This window comes from Gadus morhua, chromosome 21 (assembly GCF_902167405.1).
Source record: "Gadus morhua chromosome 21, gadMor3.0, whole genome shotgun sequence".
Lineage (NCBI taxonomy): Eukaryota > Metazoa > Chordata > Actinopteri > Gadiformes > Gadidae > Gadus > Gadus morhua.
In genome coordinates, this window is record NC_044068.1 from 418,611 (window position 1) to 441,500 (window position 22,890).

The following is a 22,890-nucleotide window of genomic DNA, read 5'->3' on the forward strand; positions in this document are numbered from 1 at the left end:
CCAGAGCCGCTGGGCTTCGCCCGTAACCTGCAGGTCACGGACCCCACCACCAGCACCCTGAACGTGCGCTGGGACGCGGCCGAGGGCAACGTGCGCGAGTACATCGTCATCTGGGTGCCCGCCGTGGGCGGGGGCGAACAGGAAGTGGTAAAGACCCCCCCCCCGTCTGCGTGAATGGGTGAATGTGTGTGTGTGTGTGTGTGAGTGAGTGAATGGGTTTGTGTGTGGGAGTGTGTGTGAGTGAATGGGTGTGTGTGGGGGAATGAGTGTGTGTGTGTGTGTTTGTGTTTGTGTGAGTGAATGTGTTCATGATTGTGTGTAGGAATGTGTGCGTGTGTGTGTGTGTGTGTGTGTGTGTGTGTGAGTGTGTGTGAATTCGTTAATTAATGGGCGTGTGATAGGTGTGTCTCTCACGAATTGAGCTGAATTGAAGTCCATTTACAGCCCATTTTCAATCCATAAAGATACTTGCATTATGCAGTACTTACTTCTTTAAGATTCAAGATAAGAGCCTTCACAAAGACATGGAGCACAATGGGAAGGAAACTGTATCAATGGAAAACAGCCTCCAGATGAAGTGGCAGAAGGAGTGACAGGAGAAGAGGAGCCAGGGACCTCCTCAGTGCTCTGGGTGTAGGGGGTCTTCCCGTTTGGCTCCGGGGGGGGGGGACAGCCAGCGGGGGCTGTCAGGCTGACGGTTAGCCTTGGACTGCGTTAATATAAATGTCATGGGTGAGACGTGTGCTGCCCTTGACTCCAGCTGAGGGAGGGGGGGGGGCTGCTGACAGGCTAATCCCCCGTCCAGATGGAGCTCTGAGGCGTGCTCAGCGCCCCCCCCCAGAAGGACTGCTGGTCTCAGATCCCCCCCCCCCCACCCCGGGGAGGAGCTGAGCCAGCAGACCTCAGCAGGGTGCTGCCTAAGGTGGTACGGAGATAACTCTCCACTGACGTTCACCAGTCTAGGTGGTGTTCAGACCCTGTCTGTCTGTCCGTCTGTCTGTCTGCGTGTCTGCCTGTCGGTCTCTATGTCTGTCTGCCTGTCTGTCTGCCTGTCTGTCTGATCCTGACGCTTTGTGCTCTCTGGTGTGTGTGTTCAGGACCAGGTCTCTGGGACCACCACCTCCATGGTCCTGAAGAGCCTGGATCCGGACACCGAGTACACGGTCACCGTGGTCCCCGTCTACCACGAGATGGAGGGCAAGCCCCAGTCCAAGAACGGCAGGACCAGTGAGTTCAACCCAGTTCAACCCATTTCAACCCAGTTCAACTCAGTTCAACCCAGCTCGCCGGAGGGCTTCAGAGAACCTTTAGAACCTCATAGAACACCTTTGTGTGCGAGGAACGCTAATGCTGGGGAGAAGATTTGTACACATAATTAATAAAGTACATAATGAGACAAATATCCCAATCATCATCATCATCATCATCCTCATCCTCATCCTCATCCTCATCAAACATGAACCAGTGACCTTGACCACACACTGACTCTCTCCACCTCCGTCCCCAGCTCCAAAGGGTGGGGTTAAGAACCTGAAGGTGGTGGACCCCACCCTCAGCACCCTGACGGCCCGCTGGGAGCCGGCCCCTGGGAACGTGAGGAACTACAAGGTCTTCTACAGCGTCAGTCCCGGCGGAGAGCCCAAACTGGTACGACTGCAGTGTGGTCTGCTCCTCCACCTTCAACCCAGGACTACCTCCATCCAATCCCCCCGCCCTCGCTTCTGTGGTGTTCACGGTAGTGCTGCAGGGAGACCAGAGCCAAGAGACCAGGGACAAGAGACCAGACACTAGAGACCAGACACTAGAGACTAAAGAGGTGTCTGAAGGGAGACCAGACACTAGAGACCAGACACTAGAGACCAGACACTAGAGACCAGACACAAGCGACCAGACACAAGCGACCAGACACTAGAGACCAGAGCCAAGAGACCAGAGCCAAGAGACCAGAGCCAAGAGACCAGACAATAGAGACCAGACACTAGAGACCAGAGCCAAGAGACCAGACACAAGAGACCAGACACAAGAGACCAGACACTAGAGACCAGACACTAGAGACCAGACACTAGAGACCAGACACTAGAGACCAGACACAAGAGACCAGACACTAGAGACCAGAGCCAAGAGACCAGAGCCAAGAGACCAGAGCCAAGAGACCAGACAATAGAGACCAGAGCCAAGAGACCAGAGCCAAGAGACCAGAGCCAAGAGACCAGACACAAGAGACCAGACACTAGAGACCAGACACTAGAGACCAGACACTAGAGACCAGACACTACAGACCAGAGCCAAGAGACCAGTCGCTAGAGACCAGACGCTAGAGACCAGACGCTAGAGACCAGACGCTAGAGACCAGACGCTAGAGACCAGACGCTAGAGACCAGAAGCTAGAGACCAGACACTAGAGACCAAACACTAGAGACTAGAGACCAGACACTAGAGACCAGACACTAGAGACCAGACACCTAGAGACCAGAGACCAGAGCCTAGAGACCAGAGCCTAGAGACCAGAGCCTAGAGACCAGACACTAGAGACCAGACACTAGAGACCAGACACTAGAGACCAGACACTAGAGACCAGAGCCAAGAGACCAGACACTGGAGACCAGACACTAGAGACCAGACACTAGAGACCAGACACTAGAGACCAGACACCAGACACTAGAGACTAGAGACCAGACACTAGAGACTAGAGACCAGACACTAGAGACCAGACACTAGAGACCAGACACTAGAGACCAGACACTAGAGACCAGACACTAGAGACCAGACACTAGAGACCAGACACTAGAGACCAGACACTAGAGACCAGACACTAGAGACCAGACACCAGACACTAGAGACTATAGACCAGACACTAGAGACCAGACACTAGAGACCAGACACTGGAGACCAGACACTAGAGACCAGACACTAGAGACCAGCCACTAGAGACCAGACACCTCTGGGGTCTCCCTGCAGGAACCTCTCTCCTTCTCCTCTCATTACTTCAGCTCTCCCAGCCGCTGGAAGGAAACCATCTTGTACCACCAGTGGGTCCCAGATTGCTTCTTTGGCAAAACGTCTGCATACCTCGCACTTAGTCCTCGGTTACCGTGAGCAACAGGGCGCGGGGCCGGGGGGGCGGGGGCGGGGGCTCTGGGATGCCTGGTTTCCATCAGATCCCGAACGGCACGCTCCACTCCAGCGGTAGCTTCAGCTCAGCGCCGCCGACCGCTGTTTTTGGCCGCTTGAGTTCTCGGTCGGTTCGGCGTGGCGCATCGGAACGGGGGGGGGGGGGGGGGGGGGGGGGGGGGGCGTGCTCGGGGTCGGGGTGCGTTGCCACGGAAACGGCGGCTGAACCGCTGTGTGTTTTGAACAGGAGACGGTCTCCGGGGGAACCAGCAGCGTGGTCCTGAGGGGCCTCAGCTCGGACACGCTCTACGACGTGGCGGTGGTCCCCGTGTACCCCGACGTGGACGGAGTGCGGCAGGCGGAGACGGGGAAGACCAGTGAGTGACCCCCACGGTGTGACCCCCTCCACCACCACCACCACCACCCCCTCCACCACCCAATCCCCTCCACCCCCTCCACCTCCTCCACCTCCTGCACCACCACCACGACCAACTCCTCCACCACGACCACCCCCACCCCCACCACCACCACCACCACCACCACCACCACCACCCCTCCACCCCCTCCACCACCACCTCCACCTCCTCCACCCTCCTTTTTTTTCTCCGTGTACGCTAAACGGTAGCAGTTTAGCCTACATGTTAGCAGTATAGCCTCAGTGTTCACAGTTTAGCCTACACGTTAGCAGTTTATGCTAAATGTTAGCATTGTGAGCAGCAGTTTGCCTTCGGAAAAACAACCTCTACACTCACACACGTACATCCATGTAGCTAGGCTCCGCCCCTGTGACCCGAACCCCCCCAGGGCCCAGGTGACATCCTGTCCAGTGTGTGGGGCCCCTGGGGGTTGGGGGCCCCTGGGGGTTGGGGGCCCCTGGGGGGTTGGGGGCCCCTGGAGGCTGACCGCTGTCTGTGTTACAGAGCCCCTGAGCGGAGTGAAGAACCTGCAGGTGACGGACCCCACGGTCAGCACTCTGAGGGTCCGCTGGGAGCCCGCCGAGGGCGACGTCCGGCAGTACAACGTCATCTACGCCCCGACGGCCGGGGGTCCCGACGCCATGGTACGGAACGCCACCGCCGTCACCGCCACAGACCCACCCGACCAATCAGACCTCAGAGTGGCCTTCTGTTGTGGTATTCGCCGTGGTAACAGAGGCGCTGATGCGATGTTCGTCCAGTGATGTTCATCTGATCGAAGTGGTCGGATTAAGAAGAAACTGAAGTTTAATCAGCTTAATGCCCTAAATGTAAACACGTGCCACGACATAAAACACTTTTAAGAATGTTTTAGTGGACGTGATTCTGGTTCTCCCCGGTCTCAGACCGACGGCCCGGTTCTAATCAGTGTTCTCCCGGTCTCAGACCGACGGCCCGGTTCTAAGCAGTGTTCTCCCGGTCTCAGACCCAGGTGTCCGGGTTCTAAGCAGTGTTCTCCCGGTCTCAGACCGAGGTGTCCGGGTTCTAAGCAGTGTTCTCCCGGTCTCAGACCCAGGTGTCCGGGTTCTAAGCAGTGTTCTCCCGGTCTCAGACCCAGGTGTCCGGGTTCTAAGCATTGTTCTCCCGATCTCAGACCCAGGTGTCCGGTATGTCCACCAACACGGTGCTGAGGGGCCTGACGCCGGAGACGGAGTACACGGTGTCCGTGGTGCCCGTCTACGCCGACCTGGAGGGGAAACGCCAGTCGGAGAACGGGAAGACAAGTAGGTCCCGTCATCAACGTTCTGTTTAACTTCAGGTTTAGGGTCCCTGGATCGACCGGTCCTCAACGTCTGCGGCCCGAGTCCCTCCTGTTCGTCATTCTGTTTTTGTTCTTAACCTGGTTTCTGTTTCGGATTCAGCCTCTGGTTTACGCTATCGTACGACATTTGAGATTGTCAACTGTTTGCTTTCTTTCCGATACATCCTGCGGTTTACGGATTGTCTGACAAAATGGATTGACAGGTCCTACATGTCTGCAGCCTGGTCGGTACGGACTCGGAGATCAAGGCTACTGGTGTAGGGGCGGTGGACTCCCGGTCACCACGGTCAGGGTCAGGTTAGGGCTAGTGTATTGATGCCCCATGTGGTTAGGGTTAGCGGAGAAGCTAACCAGCCCCTTAGCTTGTCATGGTTCTGCTCTGCTCTACCTCAACCTCATGAAGATGAACGCAAACATGGGTGATTTGAGAGGATGAATCTTTCATCAAAAGGGGGATGGATAGTATAGTGTCTAGGATGTTCCCCAGCCGTGAGGTGCTGTGTTCGATGCTCAGAGTCCACTAACCTGTAGGCATCTTGGATCAAGATGGCTCACCCCTGTTCCTTAATGACCTGGATCTGTAGTCGCTGTAAGTCACTTCTCTCTGGATCAAAGCTGAATGACTAAAGGCTAAATAGTCTGGTTGTCTTTTGATGTTCTCCTCTCCTCTATGCACGGCCATTTTCAAAGTAACAGAGAAGAACATGTTGAGACAGTCCCAGATGTCGGAAGAACTTCCAAAATGTCTGTTTGGTTTATTTGGGGTTCTGTAAGTCCGCCCATCCTCACACTCTCCCTCTCGCCCCTGAAGCAGTAAATCTATTTTACCCTGAAAGAGCAGCAGACCCAACCAGACCCAGCTGTGTCCCTCCGACTCCAGCTGGGAGTCAATCTCACTCGTGTCTTGGCCTTCACCTAGCCTTCATGTAACCAGGTTAGGACTTGATAACCTGCTATTACCAGGACCCGCTCCCTCTGCGTTCCACAAGACAGCTGGTCCCCAGGCGTAGGGCCGGACCCAGAGCCGACGCCCATAATGAGGCCTCTCTCCGCCCCCCTGGCCTGAGTTAACCCCGAGTTAACCCCGCTAACCACGGTGCTTAACTACCCGTTGCCCCCATGGGCGGCGTGTGGCTCAGGAGGTACAGCGGGTTGGCGGGTAACCGTAAGATTACTAGTCCGGTCCCTGGCTGCTCCTAGAGCGCTGAGGAGTCCCTGAGCGCGGCGCCTCACCCTGACCACGTGAACGTGCACGTGAACGCGTGAACGTGTGCAGCGCGTGAACGTGGGCAGTATCGTAAAGCGCTTGGAGACGCCACTTCTTAGGAAGGCACTTTTGTAGATGCAGTCCGTTCGCCGTTGACCCCCGTGTGTCCCCAGAGCCGCTGGGAGGGGTGAAGGACCTGACGGTCACCGACCCCACCACCAGCTCGCTGAGGGTGCGCTGGGAGCCGGCCGAGGGGAACGTCCGCCACTACCGCCTCTTCTACGTCCCCGATGTGGGCGGAGCCGAGGACATGGTGAGACGGAGCGGATGGTGCACCCTGTAGCATGTACCATGTTCAATGTACCTTGTACCCTGTAGCATGTAGACTGTAGCATGTACCCGTTAGCATGTAGCATGTTCACTGTACCTTGTACCCTGTAGACTGTAGCATGTACCCTGTAGCATGTAGCATGTTCACTGTACCTCGTACCCTGTAGCATGTAGACTGTAGCATGTACCCGTTAGCATGTAGCATGTTCACTGTACCTTGTACCCTGTAGCATGTAGACTGTAGCATGTACCCGTTAGCATGTAGCATGTTCACTGTACCTTGTACCCTGTAGACTGTAGCATGTACCCTGTAGCATATACCTTGTACCTTGTCGCATGTACCCTGTACCTTCTACCATGTACCTTCTACCATATACCCTGTAGTACGCAACATGTAGCATGTACCCTGAAGCATGTAGCATGTATCCCGACCTGTAACCTGTACCCTGTGCGTCTTTGAATGTACCTGATACCATGCAGCATGTAGCTTGTACACTGTACTCTTTACCATGTAACATGTACCCCGCTGACGCCACTGACATAGCGTTTCTCTGCGGCCCCCCAGGAGCAGGTGTCGGGCGGCACCACCAACGTGGTCCTGAGGAACCTGCTGTCGGACATGCCCTACACGGTCACCGTGGTGCCGGTGTACCCCGAGGGGGAGGGGCTCCGGCAGGCGGAGAAGGGGAAGACGCGTGAGTGGCTCTGGCTCCGGGCGCCATCTTGGCTTTGTTCTTTGCACGGTTTCGGTTTCGGACTCAGCCTCTGGTTTATGCTAACCTGCGGCATTTGAGATCCTCGATGGCTTGATTTCTTTTCCCATACATCGTGCTGTTTACGGATAGTTGGACAAAATGGGACCAAAGCTATCCTAGTAGTAATAATTTAGATTAATCGTAGAAAAGGAAGGAGGAGACAGACTGTAGGATAGCAAGACAGAAGGACAGGCGGACAGGAAGAGAGACAGAACGTTGACGTAAACAGTTTCCCCTAGACTTTAGCAGTTTACGCTAAACATAAGAGGTTTATGCTAAACTTCAGCAGTTTACCCTCAACTTCAGCAGTTTACCCAGACTGTCAGACTGACACACAGATGGGCAGACAAACCAACAGGCATTACCGCTAGCAGTTTACGCTAAACGTCAGCGGTTTACCTAAACGCTGTTTAATTGGATCTGGGGTCCCCCCCCCTGCTGGCTCAGCAGGGTACCCCAGTGTTTCACGAGGCAGCTGGCCTCCAGCGGCGGGCCCAGAGATGAGGAGCTTAATGAGGCCTTTCAGAGCTCCTGTGGTCCGCGGTCAACCCCCTCAAAGGCCCGTTCAGGTGCTGCTGCTGTCGTTGTTGTCGGTCTCCTCTGATGCGGATGTCTGAGGAGATGTTGAGTTGGTTGGAGTTTAAAAATAAGAGCTTCAGGGTGAGATTCAGATGGTTTAAAGATGGTCAATGATGGATTCCCTCTGAACGCTACCTTGAAGCCCTTATTGTAAACTCTACCTTGAATTCCTGCTCTAAATTCAGAGCTGTGATTTCAAGCTCTGAGTTCAGATCCCACCATCCGTGTCGTACGTAGCTCCACGCTAACGACCCTAGTTGAGTCTGGAGCCCAAACCACGTCGTAGAGCACAAGACGAAAGTCAAGTTTTTAAAGGTTCACGTCCAAACCACACCTACTCACTCATGCTCCGTCAGAACAGTTTCATCCAAGCGCTAGTCTGGTCGGGCGACAAACATGAGGCGGAAGTCTTGCCTCCGCAAGACTTCCGCGTTTTGGACTTTAAAACCTGTCAGTGTATAAAACCTGATGTTGTGCTCCAGCCCTAGGACCTGACCTAGCACCTGTCCCTCAACTAATGCGTAGCAACGAAACATGAGGATTCTTTGGATCAGTATAGTAAGGAGATCGCTGTGTCCGTCCTGTACCTTCCGTCTTCCCCCCTTGGGGGGAGACGTGTGCTCCGTCTGCTCCGTCCATCTGTCTGGACGCCTCCAGGAGGCGGAACCGGCTGAGGCGGACTCACACATGGCTCGTCCGGGAGGAATGTTACGGGCTCTGGAACCAGATCACTGGTGCTTTGAGTCCGACCGAGTGCTTCCAGGTGACGGCCCCGCCCTCGGCCGGGCGTGGTCCACTTCCTGTTGGGCGGTCCGAACCCAGGGCTGTCTAACAGCCTGGTGGGTCAGGCTTGCAGAGGAGAGATGATATGTTTACATCCGATTTAGTTTTCAGTTTTGTGTAAACGGTTTACAGGAGAATTAGTTTGAACATAAAATATAACGAAGACAAGATGTCTCCTATTCACTGGATCTGAAGTGGTGCTGACGTTTGTTTTTTCCTCCACCTCCTGCTCCTGCTCCTCCTCCTCCTCCTCCTCCTCCTCCTACTCCTCCTCCTCCCTCTCCTCCTCTTCCCCTCCACCTCCTCCTCCTCCACCTCCTCCTCCTCCTCTTCCTCCTCCTCCTCCTCCTCCCCCTCCTCCTCCTCCTCCCTCCTCCTCCTACTCCTCCTCCTCCCTCTCCTCCTCTTCCCCTCCACCTCCTCCTCCTCCACCTCCTCCTCCTCCTCTTCCTCCTCCTGCTCCTCTACCCCCCTATGTGTGACCTTGTCCCGGTGCCGTTGACCTTGGCAGTGCCGCGGACGGCCCCCAGGAACCTGCAGCTGTACCACCCCACCCCCAGCAGCCTGAACGCCCGCTGGGAGCCCGCCAGCGGCCAGGTGCAGCAGTACCGCGTCACCTACACCCCCCTGGACGGATCCAAGCCCGCCGCCTCGGTGAGCCCCCCCCCCGTCTGTCTGTCTGTCTGTCTGTCTGTCTGTCTGTCTGTCTGTCTGCCTGTCTGCGGTTAAACAACAAGCTGTCATTAGTGACAGTAGATGGCCTGAGGGTGGGAAGAGATCATTTGACCTTGTGATCTCTCTCTCTCTATATTCTCTCTCTCTCTCGCTCTCGCTCTCTATATTCTCTCTCTCTATATTCTCTCTCTCTCTATATATATATATTCCCTCTCTCTCTCTCGCTCTCTTCTCGCTCTCAGCTCTCTCTCTCTATATTCTCTCTCTCATCTCGCTCTCGCTCTCGCTCTCTATATTCTCTCTCTCTATATTCTCTCTCTCTCTATATATATATATTCCCTCTCTCTCTCTCCCTCTCGCTCTCGCTCTCTCTCTCTATATTCTCTCTCTCTCTCTCTATATATATATATTCTCTCTCTCTCTCTCTCTCTCTCTCTCTCTCTCTCTCTCTCTCTCTCTCTCTCTCTCTCTCTCTCTCTCTCTCTCTCTCGCTCTCCCCATCCAGCCCTCTCTCTTAGTGAGGGCTGGGTCCTTGGGCCGTGGACCTGAGTCCTCCTGGGTCCTCCCGGGTCCTCCTGGGTCCTCCTGGGTCCTGGTTCCTAGGAGAACCACACAGCTGTGGTTCTGGTCTCGGGGCTGGCTCGGCCTCTCATTGTTTTGGATGTGTCTCTAGCGGCGAGCCTCCCTGTGTTCCAGAAGATCCTCAGACGGATTGGTCTGTAATTACATGAAGGTTCCCAACGCTTGACTCATCTGCTTGTTGTTGCTCTTGATTAGCATTGATTACGCTGCCGGCTCTGCTAGCCAGATCAAACACACGCTCACGTCAACACAGACGACACCAACTACTGGATGTATATCTGTATATTACTGTATATATACTTATGACTCACAGCCCAGGAAGGACGTCCGTCCGGCCAGATGTGCGTCTCCTGACCGTCTGGAAAGTATAGCGTGGCCGGTTTGCACCGGTTCTGCCGGTTTGTACCGGTTTGCACCGGTTTCTGCCGGTTTGTACCGGTTTGTACCCAGACTTGTCTGAGGTGGTTTGTACCTGTTCGTTCCGGTTTGTACCATTTTTTTACCCATCCTGGTCTGTTATCTGGCCAGTCTGATGCGGTTCATACCGGTTCATACCGGTTCGTTACGGTTTGTACCGGTTTGTACCTGTCCCGGTCTGTTAACGTCGCCAATCTGATGCGGTTCATACTGGTTCATACTGTACCGGTTTCGCTCAGTTTGTACGCGTCCTATTTGATGCGGTTCATACTGGTTCATACTGTACCGGTTGCTCCGTTGTACGCGTCCTATTCTGTTATCTGGCCGTTCTACCGTTTGTACCCTTCCCGGTCTGTTTACAGTCCGTCTCAGGCGTTCGTACCGGTTTGTACGATGACGGATCCAGCTTGCGCTCTTTAATCACCGGCAGTTTGTTTTGTGTTAAACGGGCAGAGCCTTTGTGTGTTTTTTGTCGGGAGATTGAGGGACTCTATCAACGGGTCGGGAGGGCGTTCGTCTCGGCGGAGGTAGTCAGTGCTAATCTCTTACACCTGGGACCTCCGTCAAAACCAAACACTTTCTTTGTGTCTCTTTGTGAGCATCGAGGCCCTACCTCAACAACGCTTTGTTTAGAGCTTTGGGCACCATCTTATCTCCGGGGAAGGCGGGGGGGGGGGGGGGGGGTCATCTGAGGACCTCCAGCTGTGAGGAGGGGGGCAAATGTGGCGCGTGCGATGACAGGCCAGACGTAGCTCCTCCAACCAGATATTTATCAGGGTGGGGGAGGAAGGGGGGAGGAAGGGGAGTATGAGGTCATGAGGGAGGGGGTCATTGTGTACGTTAATGCTGGCAGACCAGAGTGTGATGCATCACCAGGTGTCAGAGGTCAGATACACACAGACATAGACACAGATAGGTACACACTTCACACGAACACACACAGAAATGTACACAGAGTAGACACACACTAGACACAGACATATACACAGATAGAGAAGGCAGTACACACTACACACACACATACACAGAAAGACACAAACCACACAAACAGATACACACTCACACTTTCCCAGATAAATAAAAATACAAATACAGGCACAAACACACAGTTATACACACACACACACACACACACACACACACACACACACACACACACACACTAACTACCTCACTCACTCACAAACACACATGATGACCCTCGTCCAGGTGCAGCGTTCTGACCCTACTTCCTTTTTACCTTTGACCCCGCTGTGTGTCTTCTTAACCTTTGACCCGTCTGTGTCTCCTGTTAACCTTTGACCCGTCTGTGTCTCCTGTTAACCTTTGACCCTGCCGTGTCTCCTGTTAACCTTTGACCCTGCCGTGTCTCCTGTTGACCTTTGACCCTGCTGTGCCTCCTGTTGACCTTCGACCCTGCCGTGTCTCCCCAGCTGTTGACCCCGGGGGGGACCCCCACCGCCCTGCTGGACGGCCTGCTGGCGGACACCCCCTACAGCGTGGAGGTGGTGCCGCTGTACGCAGACGGAGTCGGCCCCGGCATCACGGCCGACGGGAAGACACGTGAGGCCCCGCCCCCCCGCCGTGAGGTCATCGGTCATGTGACCTGTGACGTGTCGTGCGAAAGTTTTTCTTTTGCATAAGCGTGGCTTAAAACAGGTTTAGACTTCGCTGTTAAAGACGACATGATGTCATAGGTCACATGACCTGTGTTTTGCTGTGTTGCGTTGTGTGAAAGTTTAGTGTTTCACGTGTGTGTGTGGTTTCAACACGGCGTCTTCATTCATTTGAGTGACTGAACTTCAGGCCGTCTCCCTGGGCCGGCTGGGGGGTCAGTGTGGGTGGGCGTAGTGGTCAGCTGTTATGGTTCAGTCTCACAGTCTGCACTGCAGACACATCTGTTCCTCAAACGACCTCACAGAGTGACATTTACATCCAACATTCAGGGCGTTTACCGGTCGCTTTTATCCAAAGTGACTCACATAAGCACATTTGTCAGAAGAAAGAGAAACAAAAGATTTATTAAATCGTCTTCCGCTTGTTTGGACTGAATCTCCTTCTTCTGCGGATGTATCAGACAAACATGCTGCTCCACCTGCTGCACCCTAGTACCCCACCCTGTTGCCCCCAGGGCAGAGCTCCCCCACCCCCCCCACCCTCCCCTGTTGACGGGTGGGGCGTCCTGCTGACGGAGGCCCCTTGTGTTGCAGTGCCCCGCGCGGGCCCCAGGAACATGCGCGTGTTCGACGCCACCACCAACACCCTGACCATCGCCTGGGACCACGCCGAGGGCCCCGTCAGCCAGTACAAGATCTCCTATGCCCCCCTGACCGGAGACCCCATCACCGAGCTCGTAAGTCCCCCCATCCGGACCCTGACCGTGGGCTAGAGGAGGTTAGACTAGCGTTAGTCTAGAGGAGGTTAGACTAGTGTTGGTCTAGAGGAGGATAGACAAGTGTTAGTCTAGAGGAGGGTAGACTAGTGTTAGTCTAGAGGAGGTTAGACTAGTGTTAGTCTAGAGGAGGGTAGACTAGTGTTAGTCTAGAGGAGGTTAGACTAGTGTTAGTCTAGAGGAGGTTAGACTAGTGTTAGTCTAGAGGAGGTTAGACTAGTGTTAGTCTAGAGGAGGTTAGACTAGTGTTAGTCTAGAGGAGGGTAGACTAGTGTTAGTCTAGAGGAGGTTAGACTAGAGTTAGTCTAGAGGAGGTTAGACTAGCGTTAGTCTAGAGGAGGTTAGACTAGTGTTAGTCTAGAGGAGGGTAGACTAGTGTTAGTCTAGAGGAGGTTAGACTAGAGTTAGTCTAGAGGAGGTTAGACTAGCGTTAGTCTAGAGGAGGTTAGACTAGTGTTAGTCTAGAGGAGGTTAGTCTAACCTTATTCTTGAGGAGTTTAATCTAGAGGAGTTTAGACTAGTGTTAATCTAGAGGTGTTACACTAGTGTTAGTCTAGAGTGGTTTAGACTAACTTTAGTCTAGAGGAGTTAGTGTTTATAGACTAATGTTAACTTTAGACTAGAGGGGTATTTTGACAAATATTTATCCCCCAAAGTCCCGGCTGTGATCAGTTAAGTGCTTCTGTAGTTGTTTGTTGTTTGAGACGTTCCCTTATCAGATGTTTGGGCGTCTCAGACCTTTGAAGATGTATTTCAGTTCTGACAGCTCTGACGCGAACAGATAATTAAAGCATTAACGAACGAAGGTACTTGGCCTCTTCACAAGGCGACTACAAAGCTTCGCCGCGTATTAACAAGTCGGTAATTAGAACCATGACCTACTGGAGGAAACGTCTCCAGGAAACCTACAGAGCTCTGGAGATGTTTGGGCTGGGGACCTGCGAACCGGAACGTCACCTTAAATCATCTTGATTTGAACAACAAACTCTACAACTAAACAAATAAAAATGGGGAAGAAAGCATTACTGTCCCCAACCCTCTGTGCTATAAAAAGCAAAGAACGCCGTTTGAAACTCCTTTCTGGCATATCTTTGGCTCACCAGAAGAACAAAATGGCTGATGAGCTGTCTAATTAAAGGCTTGTTGGACAGACTCTTATGCTTAGTCTTTAATCCAATTATTAACGGCCGTAAATCACCCGAGCTGGAGGGCTAGCAAAGAGGCGGCGGCGCAGCTGGTTCCCATCATAGCCCGTTAGCCTCATCGAGGTACCTGCTACGAGCTAGCTGTGTCTGGTCCGAAGCCGGCCGGGACGGGCTTGGGGTCTTGGGTGGGGGGGGGGGGGGGGGGGGGGGGGGGGGGGCGTCTGGGGGTCAGGGGGTGGGGCGGGGCCTGGTCCTGACCAGGGATTCGGGGATCAAGGAAACACGGTCTTGGAACCGGACGCATCAAACAACTTCCAACAAGGAATGTCTGAGGCTCTGCTGCACTATGACGCCACACCCCTAACCCTAACCCCCGCCTGAGTCCTCATAAAGTCTGGTTTAGTACCGGGTTTAGTACCAGACATGGACACACAGGTGCAACGTGTGGCAGCAGTTATGTGTTATTATCTTTAATGTGGTTCAGGTCATCTTAGCTAGTGAGGCGTCCTCCCTCATAAGAACCAACAATCACTGTGTGTGTGTGTGTGTGCGCGTGTGTGTGCGTGTGTGTGCGTGTGTGTGTGTGTGTGTGTGTGTGGGTGTGTGTGAACCCAGGCCTTTGTCCCCGGCAACAGGAACAACGCGCTGCTGCAGAACCTGTTCCCGGACACGCCCTACAACATCACGGTGGAGGCCATCTACAACGAGGGGCCGGGGGGGTCACTCAACGGGAACGGACGCACAGGTCAGGAGAACAGAGAGCACAGAACAGGGAGGGTTAGAAGTTATTGAACTTTGCATTTATTTACTTGTAGCTGAATGTTTGAACGTACAGGAGAACGCGGTCCTTATGTGACATTCTTATCGATACGGTGACGTGCGGTACCCGCCGAGGCGGACATTTTGTAAGAAGGGCTCGTTGAGGTTGTTGACACGTTGTTCTCCGCCCGTTGCCGTGGTGACAGTGGGTCTGGTGGAGCCAGGAACCTGCGAGTGTCTGACGAGTGGTACACCCGCTTCCGCGTGGCCTGGGACCCCGTGGCCACCCCCGTGCTGGGGTACAAGCTGGTCTACGCCCCCACAGGTGGGACACACACGCACACACACACACACACACACACACACACACAAGCGCACATGCATTCACAAGCCCATGAGCGCAAATGCACACACATACGCACGCGCGCACACACACACACACTCACAGACAGACAGACAGACAGACACGCACACACTGACAGACAGACACACAGAAACACACACGCACCCATAGACGACGCACACACGCACATTCACTCACTCACAGACGCACACACGCACATTCACTCACTCTAAGACAGACAGACACACAGACACACACGTACGCATATACACTCACTCACTCACTCACTCACTCACTCACTCACTCACTCACTCACTCTACTCACTCACTCACTCACTCACTCACTCACTCACTCACTCTACTCACTCACTCACTCACTCACTCACTCTACTCACTCACTCACTCACTCACTCACTCACTCACTCACTCACTCACTCACTCACTCACAGACTGACCGACACAGAGACCCCCCCCCCCCCCCAGGGTGCGGTCCAGTAGCCTAACCTCCAGGTCTCCCCGTCTCCCCGGCCCCAGGTCGGCCCCAGGACTCCAGGGAGGTGTTCGTGGGCGACGTCACGTCCTACTCTCCCCACAACCTGCAGACGGGGACCACCTACGACGTGAAGGTGTTCGCCCAGTACGGCGGGGGCGTCAGCCGGGCGCTGGAGGGGCAGGGCACCACGCGTAAGTCGCCACGGAAACAACACGACTCCCCTCGGCAACACACATGTCCCCCGTGTGACACTCTTATCACCCATAGCAACAACACACGTTACCCTCGGCAACACACATGTCAACCTTGTGACACTCTTGTAACACGTATGAATCCCATAGCAACACACGTCGCCCTAGTGACCCTCCTGTCACCCCTCTCCCCCTCAGTGTACTCTCTAACCCCTCTCTAAACCCTCTCTCTAACCCCTCTCTAACCCCTCTCTAACCCTCTCTCTAACCCCTCTCTAACCCCTCTCTAACCCTCTCTCTAACCCCCTCTCTAACCCCTCTCTAACCCCTCTCTAACCCCTCTCTAACCCCTCTCTAACCCTCTCTCTAACCCCTCTCTAACCCCTCTCTAACCCTCTCTCTAACCCCTCTCTAACCCCTCTCTACCCCCTCTCTAACCCCCTCTCTAACCCCCTCTCTAACCCCCTCTTTAACCCCCTCTCTAACCCCTCTCTAACCCCTCTTTAACCCCTCTCTAACCCCTCTCTAACCCCTCTCTAACCCCTCTCTACCCCCTCTCTAACCCCCTCTCTAACCCCCTCTTTAACCCCCTCTCTAACCCCTCTTTAACCCCTCTTTAACCCCTCTCTAACCCCTCTTTAACCCCTCTCTAACCCTTCTCTAACCCCTCTCTAACCCTCTCTAACCCCTCTCTAGCCCCTCTCGAACCCCTCTCTAGCCCCTCTCTAACCCCTCTCTAGCCCCTCTCTACCCCCTCTCTGACCCCTCTCTGACCCCTCTCTAGCCCCTCTCTAACCCCTCTCTAGCCCCTCTCTACCCCCTCTCTAACCCCTCTCTGACCCCTCTCTGACCCCTCTCTGACCCCTCTCTAACCCCTCTCTAACCCCTCTCTAGCCCCCTCTCTAACCCCTCTCTAACCCCTCTCTAACCCCCTCTCATCCTCAGTGTACCTCCTAACCCCTCTCTACCCCCTCTCCAACCCCTCTCTACCCCCTCTAACCCCTCTCTAACCCCTCTCTAACCCCCTCTCCTCCTCAGTGTACCTGAACGTGACGGGCCTGGAGACGGAGTTCATCGGACACGACAAATACTGCATCAAGTGGACGGCCCACCGCGCCGCCACCAACTACCGCGTCATGGTGGCGCCCGTCGACTGTGAGTCCCCCCCCCCTGCGCCGATGGTCGACCACGCGGTCGCTCACGGTCGACCTCCATGCTGTGCTCACGACGGCTCATACGGTCCCCCCACCGTGGGTCCCAGCGCGACGGCTCTGTCGTGTTGTTTCTGGTGTGTGTGAGAGGAGCGTGTGAGAGGGCAGAGTTAGGAGAGGAGTGTGAGGGGAGTGTGCTGTGTGTGTGAGGGTGTGTGTGTGAGAGGAGAGTTTGTGTGAGAGGAGTGTGTGTTGGAAGTGTGTGAGGGGTTTTTTCTGTTGGGAGTGTGTGAGGGTTGTGTCTGAAGGGTTGTGGGAGGGGGCGTGAGAATACTTCGAATCCTCATCTGGATCGTGTCGTCTTCTTGACGAATGCCTGAAATGAGAAGCAGAGAGGAAGAGACGGGGGTGTTATGAAGACTCTGGAGCCCTGGAGTGGACCACAGGCCGGAGGCGGACAGACGCTCCCCCACCCCGGAGGACCAGACCCTGAGGACGGAGGGAAGACCCCGGTCCAGGGGAAGGAGGGGGGGGCCGGGGGGCGAAGCAGAGAGAAGAGGCCGTACGAGGCCGTGCCGGATGTACGCCGCGGTCCTCTCATGATCTCCGCTCATTTGGAGCCTTGAGTGCAGCAGAGTCTGCGCCCCGATGGCGTCGAGGACTCGCAGTGTGGACGATCGACGCTGCTGTCGCTGTGCGTCCATGGTCGCCATGACGACGCCTCCTCCGTCGAGCCTTGCCCCCGGTCTGGACCCGACCCAGGGTTTACACTGTGGGTTTTCTCCCTGAAAGGTTTCCCCGGTTCCTAAGTGGGTTTGAGCGTGGGATGTTGATGTTAGAGGGTATTTTAATCCACGGCCGGCAGGTTGTTTCGGCTGAATCGACCGGAGTGAACCAAGGCCTCTCTGACGAGACAGGAACACAACGATAAACAGGACCCGGCTGGTCGCCATGACGGCGGTATCGACAGCAAACACTCGCTTGTTTGTGGCGCTGCATAGAGTGGAAATACCGGAGCCCTTCCCCGTTCGGGACCTGGCATCCCAGCGCTGATGTCGGAACGTCGGGGTCGAAGGTCACGGTGCGTCAGGACACGGTTGGCCGCGGCATGAAGTGTTGCTAGGCAACAGACGGGATGGTCTGCAGCAGTGCTTTTCCAACTGGGTCGGGACCGCTAAGTGGGTTCTCAAAGGACGCAGACGCGCCTACATGCCACGTCTGTGACATTCGGCAGTGACGCAATCAAAGACAGGATTCCTGAATTGATGAATGTACCTTGAAACATTTTGAACTTTAGCCTTTTTCATCGTACTTCCCTGAGGATGTATTGCAGCACAATCACAAAGTATTTTACGGCACAAAGTATTCAGGGGTCCCGGGTCCCTGGGTCTGTGTTGTGTCCTGGCCTGTGTCTCTTTGTGTTGTCTCCATTGTTACGGAGGTCTGTGTCCTCTGTGTTTTGTGTCCCTGGTTACCTTTCCTCTGTGTGCCGTCTCCATGGTAACGCCGTTGTCCGGGTGCTCCGCAGCGTTCAACCAGGGGAAGCAGGAGATCACCTTCCCCGCCGGGCAGCCCCGCTACTGCTTCGAGGGTCTCTCCCAGGACGCGCTCTACACCGCCACCGTGTTCGTGCAGACCCCCAACCTGGAGGGGCCCGGCGTCAGCGGCAAGGAGAGGACACGTGAGTCTCCGGTCGGGACGGGGGGACGGACACCCCCCCCGGTCCCAGCTCGGCCTCAGAGAGCTGGGGTGAAGCCCACAGCGTCGTAGGGCGTGCTGGTCTAGACCCTGGTGGTTAGAGGGTTTGACTGCTCGGAGGTTCTGGGGTCGACATGCCCTAACCCCTCCCCCTTCATAACCCCTACGTATACTCACGCCTTCATAACCCCTCCCTGTACTCACCCCTTCATAACCCCTCCCTATACCTACCCCTTCGAAACCCCTCCCTGTACTCACCCTTTCATAACCCTACCTGTACTCACCCCTTCATAACCCTACCTGTACTCACCCTTTCATAACCCTAACCTGTACTCAACCCCGTCATAACCCCTACCTGTACTCACCCCTTCATAACCCCTCCCTATACCTAACCCCTTCATAACCCTACCTGTACTCACCCCTTCATAACCCTACCTGGGCTCACCCTTCATAACCCCTCCCTGCTCCTATAGGACATGTATCTGAACCGAGGCGTCTCATTTACTAACCATAGCGACCGCTGATAGCACTTCACTCTCATACTGGATATCTTCTGCGTTTGTAAACTCCCTTTCTGTTTCTCTTGGGTCCAGTGTTGAAACCGACCCCAGTGCCTACACAACCCCCCACGCCCCCCCCTCCACCGACCATACCCCCGGCATGGGCAGGTGAGTACCCACAATCCTTTGCTGCTTTGTCGTGTGTCCTGTGTGCCTCGGTTCCTCTGATCCTCAGCGGATGTGTCGCCGCGGTAACCTAAGGCGTCCTGGTCCGTTCCGTCATTTGGATCGTGCATCACGGGCCGCAATAATTTCCGATTCAGTTGACATACGATTTCGCTACGAGCGTATTTAAAGGAGAAAACAACCGAATAATTGATGCAATAATGGGATACCCTTATTTTCTTAATCGGACCGAGGGAACATCAGCTGAGTTGCTTCTGGCTGCACATCGCACGGAGACGTAAACGGCACCACGTTTAGCACGCAAACCTCCCCCGGTCGGGCCGTCTGCGAGCCAGTCTAACACGGACCACGTGTGTAGACCGCCCCGGGTCCAGGCCGGGCCGACTCCCGTGGAGACACAACAGGCTGGGTGTTGAAACCGACCCAGGGACAGCTCCCTGGGTCCCGGTTCACCCGGGTTCAAGTATTGCATAAAACAAACCTTTTTATGAACGTCGAGAAGGAGGGAGCATCGACGCTGCGAGAGTTCTCTCCGACACATCAGGCTCACATTAATCCCCGTTTCTTTTGGCCCATTGATTACGGCGGGAGAGAAAGCGATTAAAGATAGCTCACTTTCAGGCCTTCTGGCCACCAAATGTTTCTTGTTTTCCAAGGAATTTTTTGATCAGTTAAATTGATAATTATAGTGCGGAGACCCATCACGTCACCCCCCCCCCCCTCCGCTCAGCCGCTCTGCCTTTGAGGCCTCGCTCTGCGGTCCAGACTCAAACCAGTCATTACTCCTGGCGGCCGCTGCCACCCCCTCAGCGGGTGTTTGGGCCGGTGCCCTCAGAAGACGGATGGTATCGGCACCGTCTGAGCGCTGCCGCTTTGTTTTTATTCCCCGTTCTCAGTGTGCAAAGGGGCCAAGGCCGACGTGGTGTTCCTGATCGACGGCTCCTGGAGCATCGGCGAGGACAGCTTCAGGAAGGTGATCGGATTCGTCTCCAACCTGACCGGCGCCTTCGACGTCATCGGACCGTCCGGGATTCAGGTGGGTAGTTAGAACGCCACTTGTTAACTCGGAACCCTTTGGCAATCCGCCACATTCTCATTTAGATCTAGGGAGTTTAGCAGACGCTTTAATCCAAAGGGATTTACAATAAGTGCATTTGTCCGGAGAAAGAGAAACAACAATATATCTCTGTGGGTATAGTAAGGATGTTCCCAGAACCAAGTGCCAAGCCGTAACAATCGCTAGGTTAACCCATTCCCTGTATGATACAAAGATAGCTAGGATAAGATGCTACAGAATGCTAAGTACTCTTTTTAGGTGCAAGTACATTAAGTGCCACAGTACCCCTTGATCCCTTTAACATGAGACTGTGATTCAAATCCTTACAAATGGACCTGACCTGTAGTGATAACCTCTGGATATGACGGTAGCTGATTAGCATGGCGCTAGCCGACCCACTGCTAACGTGGATGCGGTGTCTCTTGGTCGTCAGGTGTCCTTCGTGCAGTACAGCGACAGCGCCAAGACCGAGTTCAGGCTCAACGCCTACCAGGACAAGGGCACCGTGCTGTCGGCCTATAAGCTGCTCCCATACCGAGGAGGGAACACCAAAACAGGTGGGGCCACGCCTACTTCACGGTCCTTCTCACTTTCACTTTCAGTTTCATCCTCCTCCTGGGCCAGACTCACCTACTGGCCGTCTCGGAATGCGGTATTCAGTATTTGGTTCCCGAATGCGAATGTTAGAACCAAGATGGCTGCCAGCTGAATAAGGACCTAGGAGTGGACATTTAGGGCACATCCTGCAGTATTTACCAGAAGAATACTCGGTAGAGTAGAAGTAGGGATTCAGCAGAAGTCAAAATTGGAGTAAGGGGCCTGGCATGTGTAGTTTGTAACAACCACAGCCAGAAGGGCTATTGCATAACCATAAGAAAGAATACAATGCAGCCATCATTTATACTTCTTGGATGGATTCCAAAAGCTTTGTAAGTTGCCCATCGTTCTATAAGAATTTATCGACAGAGAGATGTTCTCCATCACACTCTGAGGTTTTCTACCAGACTTTGAGGTTCTCTATCAGACTCTGAGGTTCTCTACCAGACTCTGAGGTTCTCTATCAGACTCTGAGGTTCTGTATCAGACTCTGGGGTTCTCTACCAGACTCTGAGGTTCTCTACCAGACTCTGAGGTTCTCTACCAGACTCTGAGGTTCTCTACCAGACTTTCAGGTTCTGTATCAGACTCTGGGGTTCTCTACCAGACTTTGAGGTTCTCTACCAGACTCTGAGGTTCTCTACCAGACTCTGAGGTTCTCTACCAGACTCTGAGGTTCTCTAGACTCTGAGGTTCTCTACCAGACTCTGAGGTTCTCTACCAGACTTTCAGGTTCTCTACCAGACTCTGAGGTTCTCTACCAGACTCTGGGGTTCTCTACCAGACTTTGAGGTTCTCTACCAGACTCTGAGGTTCTCTACCAGACTCTGAGGTTCTCTACCAGACTTTGAGGTTCTGTATCAGACTCTGGGGTTCTCTACCAGACTCTGAGGTTGTCCACAGTTCTCTGATGCTCTCCTGTCTTCTCCGACAGGTGTGGCCCTGTCGCACACCTACGAGAAGGCCTTCAGCGCGGCCAACGGCATGAGGAGGAACGTCCCGAAGATCGTGGTGACGGTGACTGACGGCCGCTCGCAGGACGAGGTGAAGAAGAGCGCGCAGCAGCTGCAGCACGCGGGTGAGTCGAGGCCGACGGCCTCACACCGCCTGGGTTCATGGTCCACGTAGGAACCCCCATGTCCCTATTTGCCCAACCTTTAGCATCAATGACTGCCTGTAGACGCTTCAAAGGCGTACCTTCAAAGACCCAGATGGACTGGAGGAACAGGGAGAGAAACACCGGAGGAGGAGACCTCTGAGAGGAGAGACGGCCCTTCTGGAAACCATAGGCAGGCAGACAGCTCCAGACTGCCTTGCTCAGGAGCACTCTGGTGGAAAGCTGCTGATTGATTGAGTCTGCAGCCTTTTAGAGAAGATCGTCTGAGCCTCCTACAGCCTAACGTTCCCCCCCCCGGCACGCTGATACATGTCTTGAGTGAGACCATGTGTAGGCTGGAGTCTGCAGCCTACAGAGATTCCTCCTAGTGTTGGGTGTGTGTCGGGGAGGGGGGGGGCGGATACATCCGTGCAGAGATCTGTAAAGTGGATACAGTGCAAAGTGTTTCCGTCCCTGAGGTTGCCTGTGTTTCTTTCTCCCTCCTCTCCCTCTTCTCTCTCCCTCCTCTCCACTTTCTCCTCTTCCTCCTAACCCTCCTTTTCTTCTCTCTCCTCCTCCTCCTCCTCTCTCTCCTCATCCTCCTTTCCACTCCCTCCTCTCCCTCTCTCTCCTCCTCTCCCCCCTCTTTCTCCTCCTCCTCCTCCTCCTCTCTATCCAGGCTACACGGTGTTCGTGGTGGGCGTGGCCGACGTGGACTTCAGCGAGCTTCAGAGCATTGGCAGTAAGCCCAGCGAGAGGCACATCTTCGTGGTGGACGGCTTCGACGACTTCGAGAACATCAGGGAGAACCTCGTCACCTTCATCTGCGAGACCGCCACCTCATGTGAGCTAGCGTGGCTTCGCCGTAGCATGTCGCAAATCCTGCTCATGGTTTGATCAGAATGATGCTCATGTTTTTCCCATTTCCTCTCTTGCAGCGTGTCCCTTAATCTTCCTGAATGGATTCACCTCACCCGGTAAGCCCACGGCCGATTCTTATCGATTATTGATTTGCTTTACAGTCGAGCCTGTTGATTGAAATGTTATGATCTTTTTTTTTTTTATCATGCAAAGAAACCTTTGCTGTTGGCGTCACGAGTACGGCG

The 22,890-nt window shown here is 54.4% G+C and overlaps 1 protein-coding gene across 1 annotated transcript in view; it reads left to right on the forward strand.

Annotated features, from left to right (window-relative positions):
• col12a1b (collagen, type XII, alpha 1b) overlaps positions 1 to 22,890 on the forward strand; it is a 104,972-nt gene that overhangs the window by 62,811 nt on the left and 19,271 nt on the right. The window contains 23 exon segments of the mRNA XM_030345255.1: positions 5 to 147; positions 1,098 to 1,227; positions 1,508 to 1,647; positions 3,359 to 3,488; positions 4,032 to 4,171; positions 4,681 to 4,810; positions 6,229 to 6,368; positions 6,951 to 7,080; positions 9,014 to 9,156; positions 11,610 to 11,739; positions 12,387 to 12,529; positions 14,329 to 14,458; positions 14,679 to 14,693; positions 14,696 to 14,797; positions 15,350 to 15,499; positions 16,538 to 16,654; positions 18,179 to 18,331; positions 18,942 to 19,016; positions 19,931 to 20,070; positions 20,525 to 20,648; positions 21,623 to 21,766; positions 22,464 to 22,628; positions 22,723 to 22,761. Of these exon segments, the coding sequence (XP_030201115.1) occupies positions 5 to 147; positions 1,098 to 1,227; positions 1,508 to 1,647; positions 3,359 to 3,488; positions 4,032 to 4,171; positions 4,681 to 4,810; positions 6,229 to 6,368; positions 6,951 to 7,080; positions 9,014 to 9,156; positions 11,610 to 11,739; positions 12,387 to 12,529; positions 14,329 to 14,458; positions 14,679 to 14,693; positions 14,696 to 14,797; positions 15,350 to 15,499; positions 16,538 to 16,654; positions 18,179 to 18,331; positions 18,942 to 19,016; positions 19,931 to 20,070; positions 20,525 to 20,648; positions 21,623 to 21,766; positions 22,464 to 22,628; positions 22,723 to 22,761 (2,853 nt within the window).